Genomic DNA, 19,028 nt, shown 5'->3' on the forward strand with positions numbered 1-19,028 from the left:
GAAGTAAGACCTGAATGCTTTGCTCAGAATCCATCCTTGGCAGGGCAGAGAACTCTCTATTTTATTTTGTTTATCCTCGACTGACCCGACAGAACTACCTCATTGTTCAATTCCAATGACCTCCCTACAAAAGCGGCCCAGCGGGGAAAACACCTACAATTATTCAAAGCTAGAGAGGAGACAGAGAAAAGAAGCCCATTTATAACAAAACCGCTTCAATCCTTCCACTCCCTAGGGAAAACAGATCCAGACTTCAAGGAAAACAATTACTGCTAATGGCTCTCAAGGGCTGGGAAACAACCACAAGCTCCACCAGTGGGACACACAGTCTGTACTTCCTTGTACCCCAAAGACTTATTCAGTTCTGGGTTATCCAACAATTACACCTCCAAGATACAGGGACTGGTTACGTACATCATTGCCTTCCAGCTCAAACACTTCGAACTGCAGAGAGATCCGGTACTGGGCTGGAGCTACCACCTGCCAGACGCAGTTTTTGTTAGTAGGATATTCCTTGGGCCATCCAGGGCTAGTGATGGTCCCATTGAGCTTGGTGATGAAGCCCCCACAGGCAGCTGGAGAGGCAATAAATGAACACAAGGTTTACTTGGTTCTGTTCAGACACAGAGTTTGGGCTACATGGTTAGCCAGAAAATGAATCAGACCCTGGTTGGTGGCACATTTCAAATCCCAGCCTCCAGAACAAGTGTTAAAACGGGGGGAGCTATGGAGAAGAAAGAAACTTTACTTACTATAAATCACAAGTGAAGCACATACAGCCAAGTCTGTGGCCCTAAGAGCCACTTTAACTGTGTAAGATTGGTCTCCATTATACTCTATCGCCTTGGGTTTACTGTGAATCAGCAGACTTGACATACACAACACAGCTGGTAAGGCCAGCTTAGCAAGTTTACCCATATCTCTGATAGAATTCAAATGGCTGACCTTTGCACCCTCAGGCAGACACTTGTAGCCCCAATCAAAAGCATGGAGAGTGATGACAGGTTGTCCTACGAACACCTTGAAGTTCACCAGCAATTGATTAACTAGAAGATAATAGAATCCTAGGGAAGACACCTTTGTCTGTTCTTTGGTGGCTTGTTACATGTGGGCAGCATCTTCCCTAGGGAAAACTGACGACAAGTGAGAGACAGCTCTTTTCTCCCATTTCCTTTAAAAATTCTGGACATTTCAGCTTCATCCTCCTGAGGGAGGACATGGCTTTTACATCAAAGGAATCAACCTCAGTTTGCTCTTTTGATGCAAAATTCTACCTGTGATGAAGCAATTTTTTCCTTGCTGTTTCTTGCTGGAAACAAGATAAGGCCAGATCCTCAAAATTCACAGTGATAAAAGCTTCCTGTGTCTTGGTCCCAGTATCATTTTGCATTAAGAGAGCTAACCCAAAGGAGCAGCTTCAATGCAAAAAGCACAGTGAAGCTGTTTATTAACTGCAAGTGTTTTAGGGACTTGTTAAAGCACAAAGGGAAACTCGACATCAAGGGTGTTGATGGCAGAGCCAAACAAAACAGACAAATAAAAACTGCACAAAGGATTTTGATTTTCACCCAAACTTTCCAACTCATTTGTTTATTACCTTTAGCACTTCACTAGTTTTAGCAGAGCAAGAATAACCATTTCCTCCAGAGGGACCTAGCTTTTATCTGAGAAAGCAGGTAGTTAAATTTACATCCCCCTCCATCAGGGTGAGCACAGCTGTCTGGGTTGGGGATTATTCAGCTATATGGACCACCCCTGTGTCACATGAGAGTAGGCAGCAACAACACAAAGGGGGGTCGCACAGTCCTTACCACAGATCTGTACATGTGGCTGTCTGCTCAGTAACAGAACTGCTCTGTGCTGAAAAGGCAGGAGATCACTAGATCTCCATCCTAAGGTATCAGACCAGGAGCTTTAGCCCTTTCATTCATAGTCTGTGTCTCAAAGGAAAAAAATTTCCTGCAGTTTCCAGTGTAGGCCCCAAAACTAAAAATTGTGTCTGTGGTGCGCTCTCAGTTTCCAGATGCAGTGCATTTTATCTTCACTACGCTGTTGCCTATTGTATTACATTTTGTACAGTAATACCTGGAGGAGCAAAAGCAATCAACTTTGATGTGCATCACTACAATTTTGAAGACTACTTTCTCTGTACTGCCCACAAATGGAGTTTGAAATAGGAGGCTAAAAGTGAAGTCCAGAAAATGCCTGCCAAGTTATACCAACCGACTTCTCAGAACTGCAAGAAATTATTTAAAAAATAAGGTATGGCTTCCAAAAGTCTTTTGCATGCACCTAACTGCTCCCACAAAGTCAGTGTCAGCCTTGCTCAACAGACTGGCAAAAGCAGAAGCCAAGGGCTAACCAGGTCACTTTGAGAGTCTCATTCACAGTGTGCGGAGTTCCCTAAACACATCTCAGCTGACAGGGAAAAACTAAGAGATAAGACCAATGTGTGGATTTCACAATGCTGGTAGCTGTACTGTTTGCAGAAGTAAACACTTCTTGCAAGAGACTGGTTGTATAACTACAGGGCTGATGGAAACAGCTTCTATCAAACAAGAAGGCTTTTTTCTTATCAAAAAACTGGAATTGACTCATTACCCATTTTGCATGGGTAAACATTGATATTTTAGTCTACAATAAGAAGTTCTTTAAAGTTTTTCAGCCTTGGATTGAAATACTTCGATTCTGTAGTGCTGCTGTCATGCCATCTGGTAGTCAGAGTTACTGTCTTCCATAAACCAAGTTTCTCATCTGAGATTCACCTCCCAGGACACACTTGGACCACTCAGCTATTATAAGGTAATGGCCCCTCTCTATGGTGCATTGTAGGAGCTCTGATCAGACCATGGACCACCAGACTGTGGACCCAGGCCACAGAGGACAACAGATTTAAGAGGCATTTAGGTATTTTCAGTTCTTCACTCCAAACTTGATTTAAATGGGAAATGTTGACAAAAGAAAATACTTAGTGGGGCAGGTACACAGAAACAAAGACGACAGAGGGGAAAGGAGAATCATCTCCAAGCTAGTTCAATTTCATTATTAGCTGTAGTATCTCTCCTAAAGACAAATGCCCCAATCTGTAGGCTACTCACCTTCACAGCTCCTCTTATCAGCAGTCAGCTCATAGCCAGGATCACAGGTACACTTGTAGCTGCCCAGTGTGTTCTCACAGAGCTGCTCACACCCACCATTGTCTGGCAGAGAACATTCATCCATTTCTGTCAGGAGAAAACCAGAACAAGTCACACTTTCCAAGCCCCAAATCCCCTCACATTTTCTTAAGCAACACTTTTGGGCAGAAAGACCAGAGCCCCAGCTGACAAACAGAGCCCATGGACTAGGCACTGCAGCAAACCTGACAAGTGCTAAAGCATTCCTACTACCAAAAACTCAAAAGCTAAAAATTACTATCACCAGCCACAGGGCCTAACAGTGTTTTTTCTAGACAGGAGCAGGAAAATATGGTCTCCTGTAAAGACTTCACTGTATTTTGTTCTCATTTGCCTTTGTTTTTTGTTTGTTTGGTTTTTTTTTTTTATTCCTCATGCTCTTGAGTGACTTGACATATCAAAAATCAGCTCATTATAATGCCCATGATAATGGACCTGTGGATGGAAAGTCATACCCCACTGAATGAAGTAGAGCAAAGGAGCTGGGAGGACATGCAAATTGTTCTTCTTGTTTGTAGACACATTAGTAGCTACCTTCGACTTTGAAGTCAGGTTCTCCCAATCAGGTCTCAACAATCTGAGCTGACATTTTAATATACAGATAGTCAGATTTACTAGCTTCTCACCCTGGCTCCTGATTCCACGTGCATCCCTTAATAGATAGTCTTATGAACATGCTCCAGTAAAAGTTCATGCTATGTAGATCAAATGGGAACAGTCCTGATAGCACTGTCTTCCTCAAAGCCTTCCTACAGTTAGGAACCCTCTGCTGTAACAGTTCCAGTCCAAACAGATTTCATTTTCCTGTTTCTGTTTGTGGACTTACTATTAAGAGGGTATTGCTTTGCTGCTCCATGCTTGGGCACATTACAGTAGCTTCTAATTTGTCTGTTAAATCACTTGCCGAGAGAAAAGAGAAGCTGCAACTTCCTTGATCACCAAAGAAAACCATCTTCACCAAGGTCTTCACCAAGAGAGGGGCATAAATGCTGGTGTCCTGGCCTTGGGCAGCTATATTTTGCAAAGTATTTTCTTTCCTCTATCATTTGCCATCAAGAAGAAAGGTACAATGTGAACGTAAGACAAGCACATCACTACTAACATTTCAACCATACAGAGGTCAGGCTTCAGTGATACAAACTATCTGTCACTAAAATTAAGATAAGTAACGAAGAATAGTCTTAGAGCTTTCCCTTGAGATATAGATGGCGGGATGGACATTAGATAATTGTTCTTCTTATCTTCATGATACTGCCATCTTGGACCTGACCAAAGACTTACCCTCTGTGATCTGACTGGGTGCAGGTTTATCTTCACTGAAAAGCTAGAAGTTAGCACTGCATGTTCTCACAGGGCATTAATTGCAGTTCGATCCTTAACTCTGTTTTCTTTAAGCTATTTTCTTTCCCAACATTATAAGACATGTAATTGTAGCTCTGTACACAATTCATTAAGGCAAAACTGACTCAATACTCAGTCAGCTGAGGATGGCTGCCTGCAAAGCCGTCTAATCTGTTCATTTACTTCATTTGGGGAGCGGCTGCCAGTCACAATCCCTCTGGATACAGCAGACTTCAGGTCCCAGCTCGAAACTTCACATGGAGCTTGCAGGTATGTCTACACAGCTTTTGCAAACTGACATCAATAAGCTCTGCCCACAAGGCAAGCTGGCTAGAAGCTGCATAGCTACGGCTACTGTGGTGCTTGGCCCAAGCGAATACACTTTGCCCCTCAGCTGGACTTACCAGTGTGGACTCAGCAACACCATAAACACTCATGAGCTACAATTTTGTGTCTGACCAGACGCTGGAAGATCTAGTCTGCCAGCAAAAACTGCATAGACAATATCTGTGTCTGCAATTGCAATAGCAGTGCATGTTTATGCATTTAAAAAAAAAAAATCAAAATCTATTTCTGGGCATCTTTATCCCAAGGAAACACCCCAGAGGCAGGTATAGTCTACAAACTTCCAAGAAAATCTCATATTATACAAACTGACTTGCTACAGGCCAAGAAGTCTCTGGCTAGTGCTAGTCCCCAGAAGACGTATGTGCCACACAGTCAGTCTGCACTATCAGCTCCTGAAAAAGGCCAACACATCTTTGGGAAGAAGTACTAACTGTGTCTTTATGGAATCTGAGAAATTTAAAGAGGGGAATTCAAGCACTGTGAGAGTTGTCTGGCAGCTGGAATGAAACACCACAGTATTTGCCAGTGATCTTTTAATCACCCTAAATGGAAGACAAAAGTTGAAGTAAAGAAAGGACTTAATACAATCCAAATACTGACATTGCAGCTATTAGGTTCAGAGACAGGTGTACAGAAATAAAAGAGAAACATGATCCTATCCCACCTCACAGCAGCTCCAGCAGGTATTTTCCCAAGCAGTTAGATATTTACTTCTTGCCTCTATTAGGCCACCAGAATGCTTGGAAAGGTCCAGCTCTTACGCAAAACCTTTGTCTTAGCTCACATCTTCCTGAAGAGGATCTCTGTTTAGGAACACATTTGTCTCCTAAAGCACTCAAATCTTCCCTGGTATTCTACTTGCATTCAAATTTTCCCTTTCTCCGAAGTTTTCTTTTAGTATATAACTTTAGACAATTGTTTTCAACACTTTTTGTATAGTACTAGCAACCTTCTTTGAAAATTTTCAGTGTCCTCTGGCATGGATAAATGGGGGTCACATGCTGTCCAGCTTTGAAACACAAGGTGTTAGTGCCTGTGCTGCTACTGACCTATAGATGAATTGCTAACATTTTTTGAGGTAGGCACTTTCTCTCATCAGGGAGGCACTGTTCATGCCTCAGCATCAACCCCATCTACACTCTCAAAGCAACTTGTGAATAAATTTGACATTGGCAATTGTACAGACAAGACTAATAACTTTCAACTAAAAACAGATATAATGGTAACCGATCGCTTTGGTATGACAGTAGGTTAAGCAATGAGTGATTCCTAACTTTGATCTTGAAAGGTACTAGATCACATACCTTTAAAGAAATTTGCTGCAAAGCCTGCTTTATTGATAGTTGCATCTGATGCAAACTTCATCCATACTTTATTTGAGCTGGATTTGACATCTTCCGGCTTCTCATAGCCACAGAAGTGACCGATCAATGGGCTGTATTCAGTGAGGCCATCTCGGATCTCCAGGTAGTCATAAGAACACGTGTCATGCCATTCGATCTGCAAAGGGAAAGGGCTGTGCCTATACGTCACTAGTATGAGTGCTCTGAGTCCTAGCTACTCAGGCTTTGCCCACCAATCAGTTTGCAAAGAAGCATCCCAAAAAACTGATCACAACTAGGCCCTTGCATCATGGCTGCCATTGAACATTCCTGCAGCTGAAACCACATTCAAGCACAGGCACATGTCAGTTCTAGTGCCATTTCATGGCTATCCCCCATGAAACTTGATCCCTGACTATCTACAGGCTGCTTTGCCACGAGAAGCTCTGAGGGACAGAGCAGAACAACTATAAACAAAAAGGCTCAAGGAATAGCCCTGGAGTCACAGCTAGGAGGTAGTGGTGTCAGCCCTTTCCTGGACTGTACACAAGCCATAGTGTCCTGTGGGCTAGATGGGACTTACATACCAACCCAGGTCCTGTCCACTCCTCTCTGTAACTTTTACATTAGTAGTCAGCAAACAGATCATAGGGCTCCCGACCAAGGGTCTAACGTATCCTATAAACTGCTGGCCTGAACCGTGATGTTTCTTTGGAGAGTCACAAATATGGTGAAATATGCCAAGCCCCAGTGAGAGCAACAGAAATTTTTTGCCTGGATTACAATCATTCAATTTCATTTGACCAGAGTGAAAAGACAGGGACTCAGGCTTCCCTGCTTAACATATTAACTATTTTGTGCCCCTTCTAATTCCTTCTGTCTAGAGCAAAAGTTTTCAAAAACTCATCATATTTAAACCTTGGCTTGAAAATCTCTGAGCAATCTTCTGGTGAGGAAAAATAATGTTCTGAACTATTCAAAAGACTTCTTTAAGCAAAACATGATATTATTTAAATCACTTTGTTTTTAATTTTAAAGGACTTATAGAGCTGTAATAACCATTCAAGAGCTTACAATGACCTTTCTCACCTCAAAGGCCTGGAATGTGATTCCTATGTGAAAGCCCTCAGAAACTGTGATCTTCCAGATGCACTCTTTGGAAGATCTGTAGTCGTCCGGGTAATTGGGAGATTGGATTTGGCCAGCATCTTTGTGAATTTCTCCTCCACAAATGGCTTCATAAAAAACAAACAGCAAAAACACAAGATTACAGGCTTTTCTTTAGCTAAAGCCTGATCCAAACATGGCTTTCTTCCTCATTCAAATCTGTATCGATACCACTTATTCCAAAAAGGGAATACACAAGTCATGGAAGTTTTTACAAATCTAACATTTCATCTTAGTGACCGCGTCTTCTGTTTTGCTTTACCAATCTCCTTAGAAGGTGAACAAATGGGGACAGAGAAGATTTATGGATTTATGTGTTTCACAGTGCTGGTCACTTTCATAACTACTTAACAGCTGGTATTAGCACTAAGGACCAAGAAAAGATGTAAAATAACAAATCAAAAAAAAGTTGCAAATCTAATCCAGCCACACGATGGCAATATTAACAAGCGTGAGGAGAGCAGTTCACCAGGAGACCATCTGGCTGACTGCTGGGCATGAAAACTTGAGCTTTGTGGCAAATGCAGAAATTAGTAAGTTTAAAGGCCAACAACAGATAACTAAATATAAAGTCTAGTTTAATACAAGAGTAGCAGAGACCTCAAAGACGATATCAGTTCAGCATAACTTTCTGCAGGACTATATGACAGGTTAATATCTGTGTTACTCCATGGTCAAAGACACACACACACACACAGAGCTAAAGGTGGCAAATGAATGTTTTGACTGTGCTTAAAATCAAGCAAATGGAAAGCACTGACAGTAAGTACTAGAGAGATGGCCTTGCAATGGCACCTGTTGGACATCAGTCTCCCTCACACTCAGGAGCTCCCCAGGCATTATGTTAGCCGTTCAGATGAGGGTCTCCCTACAATGTCCCAACAACTGCTTGTGTGAGGTTATGCTGTCTTGGTTTTACCTGGTGAATTACTAACATTTAACAGTTACCTATTTAAAAGCACTCTTCTGCTGAGGCAGTGCTAATTTTTTTGCTGTAGAATCCAGTGCTAAGGCTGAACACCATTAAATACCTTTAACTAAAATTTAGCTGCAGAACACAGTTTAGATTGTAGTTCAAGTTTATATATTCAGAGTTAGAAGTGGTGCCAAAAAGAGGCACTGGGGGACTCTGCAAGGAATTGTCACCCCCACCTAACAGAAAGAAGACTACAGGAGCAAAGTAGAAGAGTGACAATTGTTTAACAGTCAAAACTGTCAGCCAGCACACTATTTTCTCTATTCACTGCAGTAGTTCACACTGAAATTCAGCTGAGTAGCTAATATACTGGAAGAGTTTTACTGCAAAACGGAAATAACATCTGCTGACAGAGCCTGAGAAGCCAATAACCATGACAAATTCAGGGTGTCTGGGCTTGTTGGGCAGACCCCACTTCTGGACTTTAGAGCAGCTTCAGCAGACAGGTAATACCAGCCCAGAGCAGAGCTATTTCCTACCAGCAGTGCTGCAAGGCAGTACCACCAGCAATGTCTCCATCAAGTCATGAAATCTGGAGGAAAAGATTTTCTTGAAACTCATGAAAGAGAAGGAACAATATGACTGAACAGTGAGGACACTTTCACTACATTAATTTCCTGTCATTTAGTATCAAATAATCTTTCCAGGATGGGGCTATTTGCTTCCACCTCTTTCCTCTCACCTATTTAAAACTTTAGGGTCAAGAACTGGAGGAAGCCAAACCCAAAGATCAGCCCACACCCCAGAGGTCCCAGCAAAGTTCAGATGCACAGGAGTTTACACGCACTCTCAGCAAAGCAAAGGAAAGAGTAGCAGTGGTAAAACCTGTGTTTGCTTTTTAACACGTGAGGGAGAAGAGTTCTAAAGAAAAAGAGGAACTAACAGGAACACAGAGAGCTTTTGGACAAAAATCAATAGGTAGTTAAAGATTTCAGAATAGTCCCTCTTGGAAATAAAAGTTACCCTTATTGCTTGGGCACACAAGTCACTCAGCAGCTGAGAAAACTACCTGAAAATGAGGAAAGAAAAAAGCCATTAACAGAGCTTGAATCAGAGATTAAGAAAGATTTTTTGAAACGTTCCCACTTCAGCGAATAAAATATGTAGAGAAATACAGATAACCTTAATACATGCCCCTCCAACAAGAGGAGGCAGAGTTATGAAAAGAACTATGAAATGGGCCGTCACTGTTTCTTGGCAAAAGCTGGCTTCCATCAGTAATTCTCTGTGCTTGCTGTCAGGCTTAGCAATATACTTTATACCTTCCCAAAGGGAAGCTTCTTGAGGGAAAGAGTTACGTAAAAATCAAAAACATTGAAGAGGCAGGAAAACATGAACAGAGGGATGCAGAGTTCAACCACTAGATGCACAGTCCACTTCCATTTGCTCTCAACAGTCAAGTGAAGCAATTATTGCTAGTTTTTACTGGATGTTTAGGGATCATTTATTAATCAACAGGAAATATGGAAAATTATCCAGAGAAAAGGAAGTTTTGCAAACTGACTTTGGCACATAGCTAATGTCAAAAAATTTTCTTTCAGTATCGTTTATCAATATGAAGCAAGATGCCATATTAACGCACATGATGAAGAACAGAGAACTTGCTTCCCAAGAATATTCCTCAGCTTGCTTTTTTTTTGTTTTTCCTTTGTTAAAGTTAGACCAGATATCACTGGGGGGTAACCTACCGTAAAAATTAAGCTGAGCAGCTCACAGAAGCAACAAGCCAAAATAAAACAGTACAGACTATTGTAGACACATTAGTTTGATCACTTCTAATTCCAGCAAACTACCATATAAGGGGTGTTACAAACAACATGGTCCAGGCAGCAGCTCCTCCTCTGGAGTGACATAAAAAATAAGGCAAGCTACCTCTGTCTCTGGGGTAACAATTCCTTTTGAAATCATGTTTTTCTTGTGAAAAGGATTTGCTAGCCCCACAGTCATAAAATCCTCGTTTTATTTGCACCTGCCCAACAGCATTGTGTTTTCTTTACTTTCCTCTCTTAGTTTCATTATTCACGAGTATATTGGACATTCAGCATTGGGTTTCCAATGTCATATTTGTCCCTGTGGCTGCAGAAAGAGGATGTATTATTGGAACTAATACAGTCAACCTCAATATTGTTGACAACACTGGTACTTCTAAGAAAATGCTTCTTGCCCAGAGAACAACAAAGGCCTTTAATACATTTTAGAACCGTTACTGTCAAAACTAGGCATATCTGGAAAAGGGGTGTTACTGATTCATTAGTCACTTGTGCAGCACTGCTCCTCGTCTGAAGCAGTCTCAGCCTCCCAGTGCCATGCAAGCTTCTGAAGCATGTGAGTGGCACAAGAAGTGACATGCTATTTTCCAAACTTCTGTAAGTAACACAGGCAAGAAAGAAACCAAAGAAAAATCTTCTGCATTCGAATTAAGCGAACAACCCAAAACAAGATGCATTAAGTGATACAAAATCTATGATCCCAAACAAAACCTTGCCTGTTACATTAGTAAAAGTAACCCTGGCTACACACAGCACTGCTGCTTGCAGGGACCAGTTAGGGCAAACAGCAGAACTATGGCCTATGAATGGAAGCCATTGCCCTGTGCTGCCATGATGATCTAGTTTGCAGATCCAGGTCATGTCCCCCGAAACAGCATGCAAATTCTGCCAGTTCCCTTAAAAAGAAGAGTGGGGGCCATGCCTAGCTACATGGTGAAGCAGAACTACTGACACCATAAATCCCTGCATCCAGTTCTGAGTGTTCCATGCAATGCGACAGAGTCCTTCTAGCTAAGGGCCATACCTTCGTAGACCACAAAGAAACCTTTGCCTAGGATGTTACTGCTGCTCCGGAACTCGATCCACAGCCTGCTGTCTGTGGAAATTACCGGTTCGGGGATCTTGTCGCCACAAAATCTACCTAGAAGGCAGGAAAAAGACAATCAAGATCTCCCAGCTGACTGGCAGCACAATGTAGCAGGCCCTGTGGTTTCCAAGAAGTGAAGAAAATATGTGGTTAAAGGAGCAGTGTTTGTGTAAAACATGCTTTCACTCCCACCATTCATGTTTTTTAATCATTTTCTCTTTTTTCACCCTTAATTCATATTCTCCTAAATTATTAAATTAATAAAGCTTTTTTTTCCACCTGGGACCAGAATCCAGTATTCACAAATGCAGCGTCCATTGTCGTGGTAAATTCAACAGGGCTCTTGTTTTGACCACTTGATTGGGCAGATGACCTGACAAGGGACAAGGGTAGGGAATCATTCCCTGTCCTCGTTGAGATATGCCATTCTGATGAGAAAGAGGGTTATGCAGATTCCTCACACCACCATCTAACACAGCTCATCCTGTAAGAAGTGCTACAGATCCCTTATCTCTTCTGCTCTTCCTCCCCCAGTAAATCTACTTCTTCCTAGTTAAGCCTCTGCAGTCATTCAGTCTCTTAATCCTCAATAGCTTTATGACCAAGAGCCCTTGTGCTTTATGGTTCACCCAGCAAAGAGCTCTCTGGTATGCATCAGCACTGGTAAATATCTGAATCCTGCTAGCAAGAGAGAATCCTGAAATAGAGCAGCTGCAAACAGCAACTGCCAGGGTAGCCAGGACAACTGCAATAACTCTAATTCAGTCCTGGTGTTCCTCTACCTGTTCCAGCCAGAAGCTCCTCAGAGCACAAAGCCAACACTTCAGTATGTACTGAGAGCACACAGTACAAACATGGTTCTTCCCTTCAGCTGACACTGGCAGGGCTGAATTCCACAAAGCCCAGGCACCTTGTCCAATTGAATCACCAGACCAGAGTCTTCTTCGAGCAACCTCCACTAGGTAAAACTCCATTAATGCACCTTAGTGCATTAGGACTAAAACAGCACCTTAGTTCCCAATAGGGGGCTGCATTAGTGACTCCCTGCACTAGAAAAGGAGACAGACAGCTCAAGGCCTGCTGACTGTCAGGCAGAGAAGGCTGTTGTTTTTCCTATGTATGGGGGGCAGAGTGGTTGGCATGAGCCCTGTGCATTAAAAGCCTAGAGCCCCCCTGCCTAGTCAGCTGCCCCCAAACACCTTTTTTCTCTGCCTTCCCCCTTTCTTCCTCTGTTGAACCCCCAATCCAAATATTAGTCCAGACCCTAGCTCTATTCACCGCCTCCATTCTCAGTTCCTTGTACCCCAAAGCTTACCAGCACTGCTTGGCCAGTGTGACAGGCTCACAGTTTAACAGCAGCATCTCCCATCTCCACTTCCAAAGGGGATGCTAACAAATAGCATCAGCACTGCAAAGCTCCTTCCTCTAGGGTCACTGAGCAACTGCCTCCTGGATTTAGAGTTGGAGTTTAACAAGGACGTCAGGGAGAGGAAATGCAGATGAGGAACTAGAATGAGCAAAATCCTCAGAGTATGATAAAGGGCCCATTCATAAAAAGTTATACACCATTTAAAGGCTGGGTTTTCACACACTTCCCTGGGAAAATATGCAGTGCACATGTATTTTTTTTTCTCCACAAGAAGTCCATGCTTTCACAATTCACACTAATCCCCCTCCCCGCCCTCTGCTGAATTGCCGCCTGTCTGCCTCTTCCAAGCTAATTTCATGGGCTCAGCCCCTTGTGGGAGCTGTGGCCACTCATGCAGCCTCTCATTCCAGATGGAAACGCTCACAAGTCCACCTGCATTAGGGGGACAGGGAGGTGCTTTGCTTTTGAAATACCTTCCAATTACTTGGCAGAGAAAATAAATAATGGGGATGTAAGTCACAGCCACTGGAGCAATGTTACCTGCTGGATGTGCTGTAGAAACCAGCAACAGCTGCTGCCAACCCCAAAGCAGGCAGAAAGCAGTAAAAACTGCTGCCAACTCTGTACAGAAATAAGGCCCACAGAAGCCTCTAGAAAGCAGCACAGCTCCAACCTAAGAACTTCATCTGGCATTAAGGTTGGAATTTCCAAAGGGGCCAAGGTCAGCTGCGCACCTCTGTAGCCCCACTGACCATGCTGTCTGACTAGCCCAGATCTGTGCTGCAGCATCAGGCACAGCATCCCTAACACAGCTGGCGATGTAGCACCAGCTGATCGTTGCCATCTTCCTCACCTTTCAGGGAGGAGGGGGTGTCTGCACTGTTTTATGTACAGGGACGTATGAGATTAGGAGACAGGGTCAAGATCAGAGCCAGCGGCAAAGCTAGAAAATGAAGCCATGAATCCTCACTGCCCGCTCTGAGCTCTCCTTTCCCCACAGCCATGGGGAACTCACCCTTAGACTGCTGCACCTGCTGCACAGTCTAAGAGTGTTGCCAGGTGTCTCACAAGCTACCCCTGGCTCTCTGGACTAAGGTAGAGTCAGCAGCAGCACAGAGTGGGAGAAGACTTGCAGTCTTCTGATAGCAAGGGTGGAGGAATAGAGAGGACACTGAGGAGGAGCTGCATTTTCTTGAGATCTTTGGGAGCAGTAGTATGGTAGAGTCCTTGCACAGTTGGACATCCTTGGCATGATCACAAATCTTGCCCAGAGGCAAGTTTCCAGCTGGAAGTACAGAGGCCCAAAGTGAAAACTACTCTGTATTTGTATTCTCAAGGAGAAATGATGGCAGGACTTTGGGCCAGAAGCTGTATGGCTGCTTCATCCTGACTGCCTGACAGTTCCACTTGGGCCTTATGGAAAAGCGGTTAAAGTGGTTAATACTCCACAGACCACCTTTTCAACCCCAGCTATGCCCCTGACTCACTTTCCTTTGTGCCTCAGTTCTCAAGCTAGAAAAGGAAGGAATAAAGCTTTTACTACTAAAGGACTTGGAGCTTCAATCATTTGGTATGAATACAACTCTGACATCTCTGGATGGAGACATTAACGGATGCCAGCGCGCTGGCTGGACATAGGCCCCTTAAAGGTAAAGGAAGGTTTTTGCAATAGGCCTCAAGAAGAACACGCAAAATGCAAGTAAAATGAAATAGCCACTCACCCAGTAATGGAGCCTTCCTCCAATAGCCATCACGCACCTCAACATAATCATACCAGCAAAGGCGACTTTTAAACAGGTCCATTGATGTGAAGTTTAACATAATCTGCAAAGAGAAAGGACACACATTGCAAAGGGAGCTAATTCAAAGAGAAGGTTCTACGATTATGTGCTTTATCTCTGCTATTATACTATATAAGAGAGCATGCAGTAGAAGACAGTTGGACAGCTGGTTGGATTTTTTTAATCACCTTTCACCAAAAATAAAGGCTTCTCAAGGTGCTTTAACAGAACAATACAGTACACGACAGCAGGTAGTACAAGTAACTTTATTGTCCATTCTGTAATTCACACAGTCACTGCTCCTCAACTAGTAAAAGGCTACTAAAAAAAGCCCAATTTTGTTTTTTCAGTTAAAAAATAGAATCCTTGGTTTTGATTAATGTTAATAAAATGAGAAACACATTGCCCCAAACCACAGGTGTTTGGGGTTTATTCCTTACATAAATGGCACTTCTTGTAAGAAATAGCTAATTTTGCTGACACATTTCCACATCCTGACAATTACACTCATGTGACTACTTGACTACTGTGATTCAACAGCGTTCAGTGGCTTTACAGAGCAGTATTCAGCTTGAAAATTTTATCCCTTTGGTCTCCTTTTTCCATAACAAGGATTATGGGCCTTGCTCTGGGCCTGTGGAAGTCACTGCAGGAGATATACTTGTGGCATTATGTCCTTGCAAGATTTGACCCATACATTACATCTAATCCTTGCCAAAAGAATGTTATTAGGTTAAAACAGATATTCTCCTCTCAAAGCAAAGTACTGGACCTGGCAGAATGCTGGTAATGATGTCACTTACTTTGTTCAGACTTTTGCAGTTCTCTGACTTGGGACAACAAAAGGAGATTCATCTGTTTCTATACAGAGGAACATTACAACCAATATCTGTTCTGAGCTAGTGCCATTGCTGTGATACTACAGTGTACCAATTATTGCATTTGTTTAAACATGGCAAAATAAGTAGAAGCACTTAATCTGAACTTGATCTATTTATTTTTTTTAATACCAGTGTTTCAGCATTTAGATGCTGGGTCATATTTGATATAACTCTTCTAAAGAGGCTGAGGGACAAAGGGAGAAATTACAGTAAAGTAATATTTACACTGTAAAAGCCACACTGTAATTATTTCAGAGCCTGGACTATTCATGATATCTCTTCCCCTTGCAAAGCTCTCCCTGAAGTGGGAGACCTGTGGTAATGGGTGGGGGTTCAGCACTGCATAGGACTGGGCCTGCAAGCAACAGAACTGAGTCCAAGAGCAAGATGACCGCTGAAGAACAAGTGAACTCTGCCTTTGTTTGTTTGAGTCAGAGTCTTAAACGCTTCTCAAGGGTGGTCCTCAATGAAGTTGCTCTGCTGAGGAGCTCCAAAGCCAGGCTGCAATATGAAGGGTCTAAAGGGCTGGTATTAATGAATTAAGGAAAGATTTTATTTCTACCGGAGGATCAATAAAGCAAAAGGAGCTATAAAGCAAGTGGATGGAATGGCTGATTGATCTGCACTGGGGCTCAGCGTGAGTCCCCTGACAGGGACATTTTGCATGTGTGACAGCAGCAAGTCACCAATGTCACTCATGACTCCTCCAGCTCCCTCCAGGAACCCATCTTGTTGGCACATTTTATGCAACTCATCTGACTGATAGCAGGCTTTGAAAGATGACTTCCTCAGCTCTCAGCTCAGTCAGCTAGCAGGTGGCCAGCTGAGTACGTGAGGAAACTATCCAGGAAGAGTTTTGCCTTGAACTGAGAGGAGTTCAGAGATCAACACATTGCCCCAAACTGTAAGAGGTTTCTACTCCCACATTACCTCTCATCTCCTCAGGACCAAGTATTCCTGACCACTGGGACTCCTTCCCTGCTCCCACTCCCCAGGTGAGTCTCTGGGAGGACAAAGATGTTGCTCAGGAGCCTTTTCAGTGCCCAACTCGGCACTCCAGACATGCACAGATCTAGAGCATTCTGCCAGCTGCTAACACTATTGTCACAGGCAAAGCCACTTGTCAGGGAAGTGCAGAGCACACCTTGAGCTGGTGTCGCACCCACCTTCTCCCCTGGGGTCACTGAGATTCTCCAGACACAGTGGGAATAGGAAGGGTAACCATTTGGAAAGCCAGGGGCTGAGAAATTCCCTGTTGTGTCCTGCAAGGTCTCTCCACAAGCTGCAAGAGAAGAAAAAAAGACAGCAGCAAGGACTTACCCTCTGAAAGACATCAGGGTCTGCTAAAATGTTTGCACCTGGCTGCTGTATGCAGGCTGGTGGCTGGTACTCTAAGGATGCTCATTCAGTCCCGCCTGGCAGTGGCCAAAGGCACCATTTACCATCTGAGACCTCACCAAAGGAGGTGATGTGAAATTTGCCAGGATTACCAGGTTTATCAGCACAAGGACAGGGAAACAGTCTCTAAAAAAGGCACCCTTCTCCCTTCCCCCTCCTTCCACATGCCAGCACATTTAGGTTTTAACCTTGTTGAGGAATATCTTATCCATCAATCAAATACAAAATATTAACCCCTCCACAACCCTAAGACTGCTGCCAGCAGATCTGTTTTCCCTTTACTATATGCTGCTCAATAAAGTTCTCCTTAGTTACCACTGTTAATTGCCTTTTTTTGGTTAAAACACTGTAAACAAAGCAGGGCAAGCTCTCCTGCGCCTAGGCTCTGGCTGTCCAGCATCCACCCTGCTGTCCCACTGCACAGGGTAAAATGTGAACACTACAGCTTCCTCTGCTCTCCACCTTGCCTTTTTTGTGGCCAGCTGCGATTCATGAAAGGTAAAACCCAGAATGACTTTTGGGAAGCAAATAATATGCACAAGCACATGTTTCTTTAGGGAATGGCAGCTTCCAACATCTGGGAAAGCAGTGACTACTGTAGTTCCTGTTCTCTGAGCTAGGAGGACTGAGCTGCAACAAGCAAAGAATATGTACATGTGCAGAGCAGCTGACTGGCTAGGTCAAAGGATCACACATATCAAAGCTCCCATTTCCTTGAGAATGCTCGCCAGGCACATGTAAATACCCATCCCATGGAGCAGAAACCTCGGCTCTCTTGCCTTCCAGTTGCTTTTTTAATTTCATAAACCACTGATGTTACAAAGCTGCCCTTGACCTGCAACTTGGTTTCCTCAGTGACAGCAAGGCAGCCCCCAAAAATCCCTCATTAAGCAGCAGTGCTTTGAAAGATCTGACAAGACCGAACATCTGGCTCCCTTTCTCATGGAAATGCCAGTGGATGCTCCTCTGCCTGATGCTATCACACACTCATTAATTTTTCAGCCATGGTCACATTTAGATGGGCAGGTCGGAAGTTGGAGGTGAAAAGAGACCGGTCCCATTCAAAAAGTTTAATATCTTCCAAAAGGGGAGAGGGAGTCACCTAGGCCAGAAATTCTTAATTTCCCTGAAGTACTTTGACCCACAGCTTGACAGGTCAGACGAGATGAACAATAGGCAGGGACACAAAAAAGGGGTTTTGCTCAACCAAACGGCTCCTAGGGGTGCTCTGGAAGGTGGAGTCACTACTAGGAATGAGTTGCACGTATTTCAAGGCACAGGTCAGCACAGACTCTGGCAAAGTGATTCCTGCCAGGAAAGGCAAAGGTATTTAAAAACTGCTAAAAAGAAGCACCACTGAACAAAACAGGTAAGAAAATGCATGCACCTGCCCTAGAGGTATAAAGCAAAAAATGAGAGTTTAAAACCTCCACACTACTCCCTCCTTCTCAACGGACAGTTTTGAGGCCTGAGAACACTCCTTACCATTATGCAACTACAAAGGAGCATTGCACTGGAAGTTTTAGTATCTGCAGAAACAGCCAGTCTCCAGCCTCTCCCAACATGTTTGGCAGGTAATGATGTTTATATTCTTCACATTGGCAGAGAGAGGTGCTGGTAAAAGGTGATGGCCTGCACATACTGGAAAAGAAGCCTGAAGACTTCTATTCACAGAACAAACGCACTTTATTCCTTTCCACTTCTTGCAAAGGTGCCTTGACTTGTTATCTGTGGTACGATCTGTTAGGATAATTCCAGCTTCACGACGCAGGATGCTCCTAGGACCCTCAACCAGGAAATGCATGGGGCCCAGCAGATGAACACTGCAAAGAAGCTGAATCCCAGCCATATCTATTCTGAGGGCAGTAAGCCATTTTTCAGCTGCTCCTCTGGCACCACCACAGGCAATGCAAGGTCTGGAGTGGCCATCGGCTTAGGATGACTCTAGGAATGCAGGCATGAGGCAAGGTGTCCTAGTAGAGAGGGATTCCAATCTGTAACTTCACAAGGTATATGAACATTTTCTTTCTCTGCTCAAAAATCTATGTGAATGAAGCTGCCCATGAAAGGATAAGGAAAGCCCTAAATCACAGGAAACACATACTACATTACCACAGCTACACAGGATAGAGAGCATTACTGCTCTCCACTGAACCACAGTGCCAGTTACAGACAGCCCAGATCTAATTCTTCTAAGTGTAATTACACAGTAATTGGCAAGACTTTATAATTATGGAGCAGGTACTAAGGTATCTACCAGCAAACACTACTCTGCTAAAATGTCAGAAAGGAGACCTAGCTAACTATCCAAACCCTACAAAGGAAACTCTCCTATAAGGATTTGTCTGGCTTTTCAGTGTTGAAGAGAGTGATCGCCTGCGTGTGCAGAGGGTAACAGGACATTAATGAGCAA

At 43.5% G+C, this 19,028-nt stretch overlaps 1 protein-coding gene across 14 annotated transcripts in view; it reads right to left on the reverse strand.

Moving 5' to 3' along the window:
* Positions 1-19,028, reverse strand: part of TLL2 (tolloid like 2) — a 104,344-nt gene that overhangs the window by 10,026 nt on the left and 75,290 nt on the right. For 12 of the 14 annotated variants that reach the window (XM_064513913.1, XM_064513912.1, XM_064513917.1 and 9 more), the window contains 7 exons: positions 16,384-16,499; positions 14,277-14,379; positions 11,124-11,240; positions 7,277-7,422; positions 6,170-6,365; positions 3,099-3,224; positions 415-575 (listed from right to left, as the gene is read on the reverse strand). In XM_064513913.1, coding sequence (XP_064369983.1) covers positions 415-575; positions 3,099-3,224; positions 6,170-6,365; positions 7,277-7,422; positions 11,124-11,240; positions 14,277-14,379; positions 16,384-16,499 — 965 coding nt within the window. The remainder of the gene's footprint in view (positions 1-414; positions 576-3,098; positions 3,225-6,169; positions 6,366-7,276; positions 7,423-11,123; positions 11,241-14,276; positions 14,380-16,383; positions 16,500-19,028) is intronic. The other 2 variants (XM_064513914.1, XM_064513916.1) reach the window with 2 other exon arrangements.

The sequence above is a fragment of the Dromaius novaehollandiae genome, chromosome 6 (assembly GCF_036370855.1).
Source record: "Dromaius novaehollandiae isolate bDroNov1 chromosome 6, bDroNov1.hap1, whole genome shotgun sequence".
NCBI classification, from domain to species: domain Eukaryota; kingdom Metazoa; phylum Chordata; class Aves; order Casuariiformes; family Dromaiidae; genus Dromaius; species Dromaius novaehollandiae.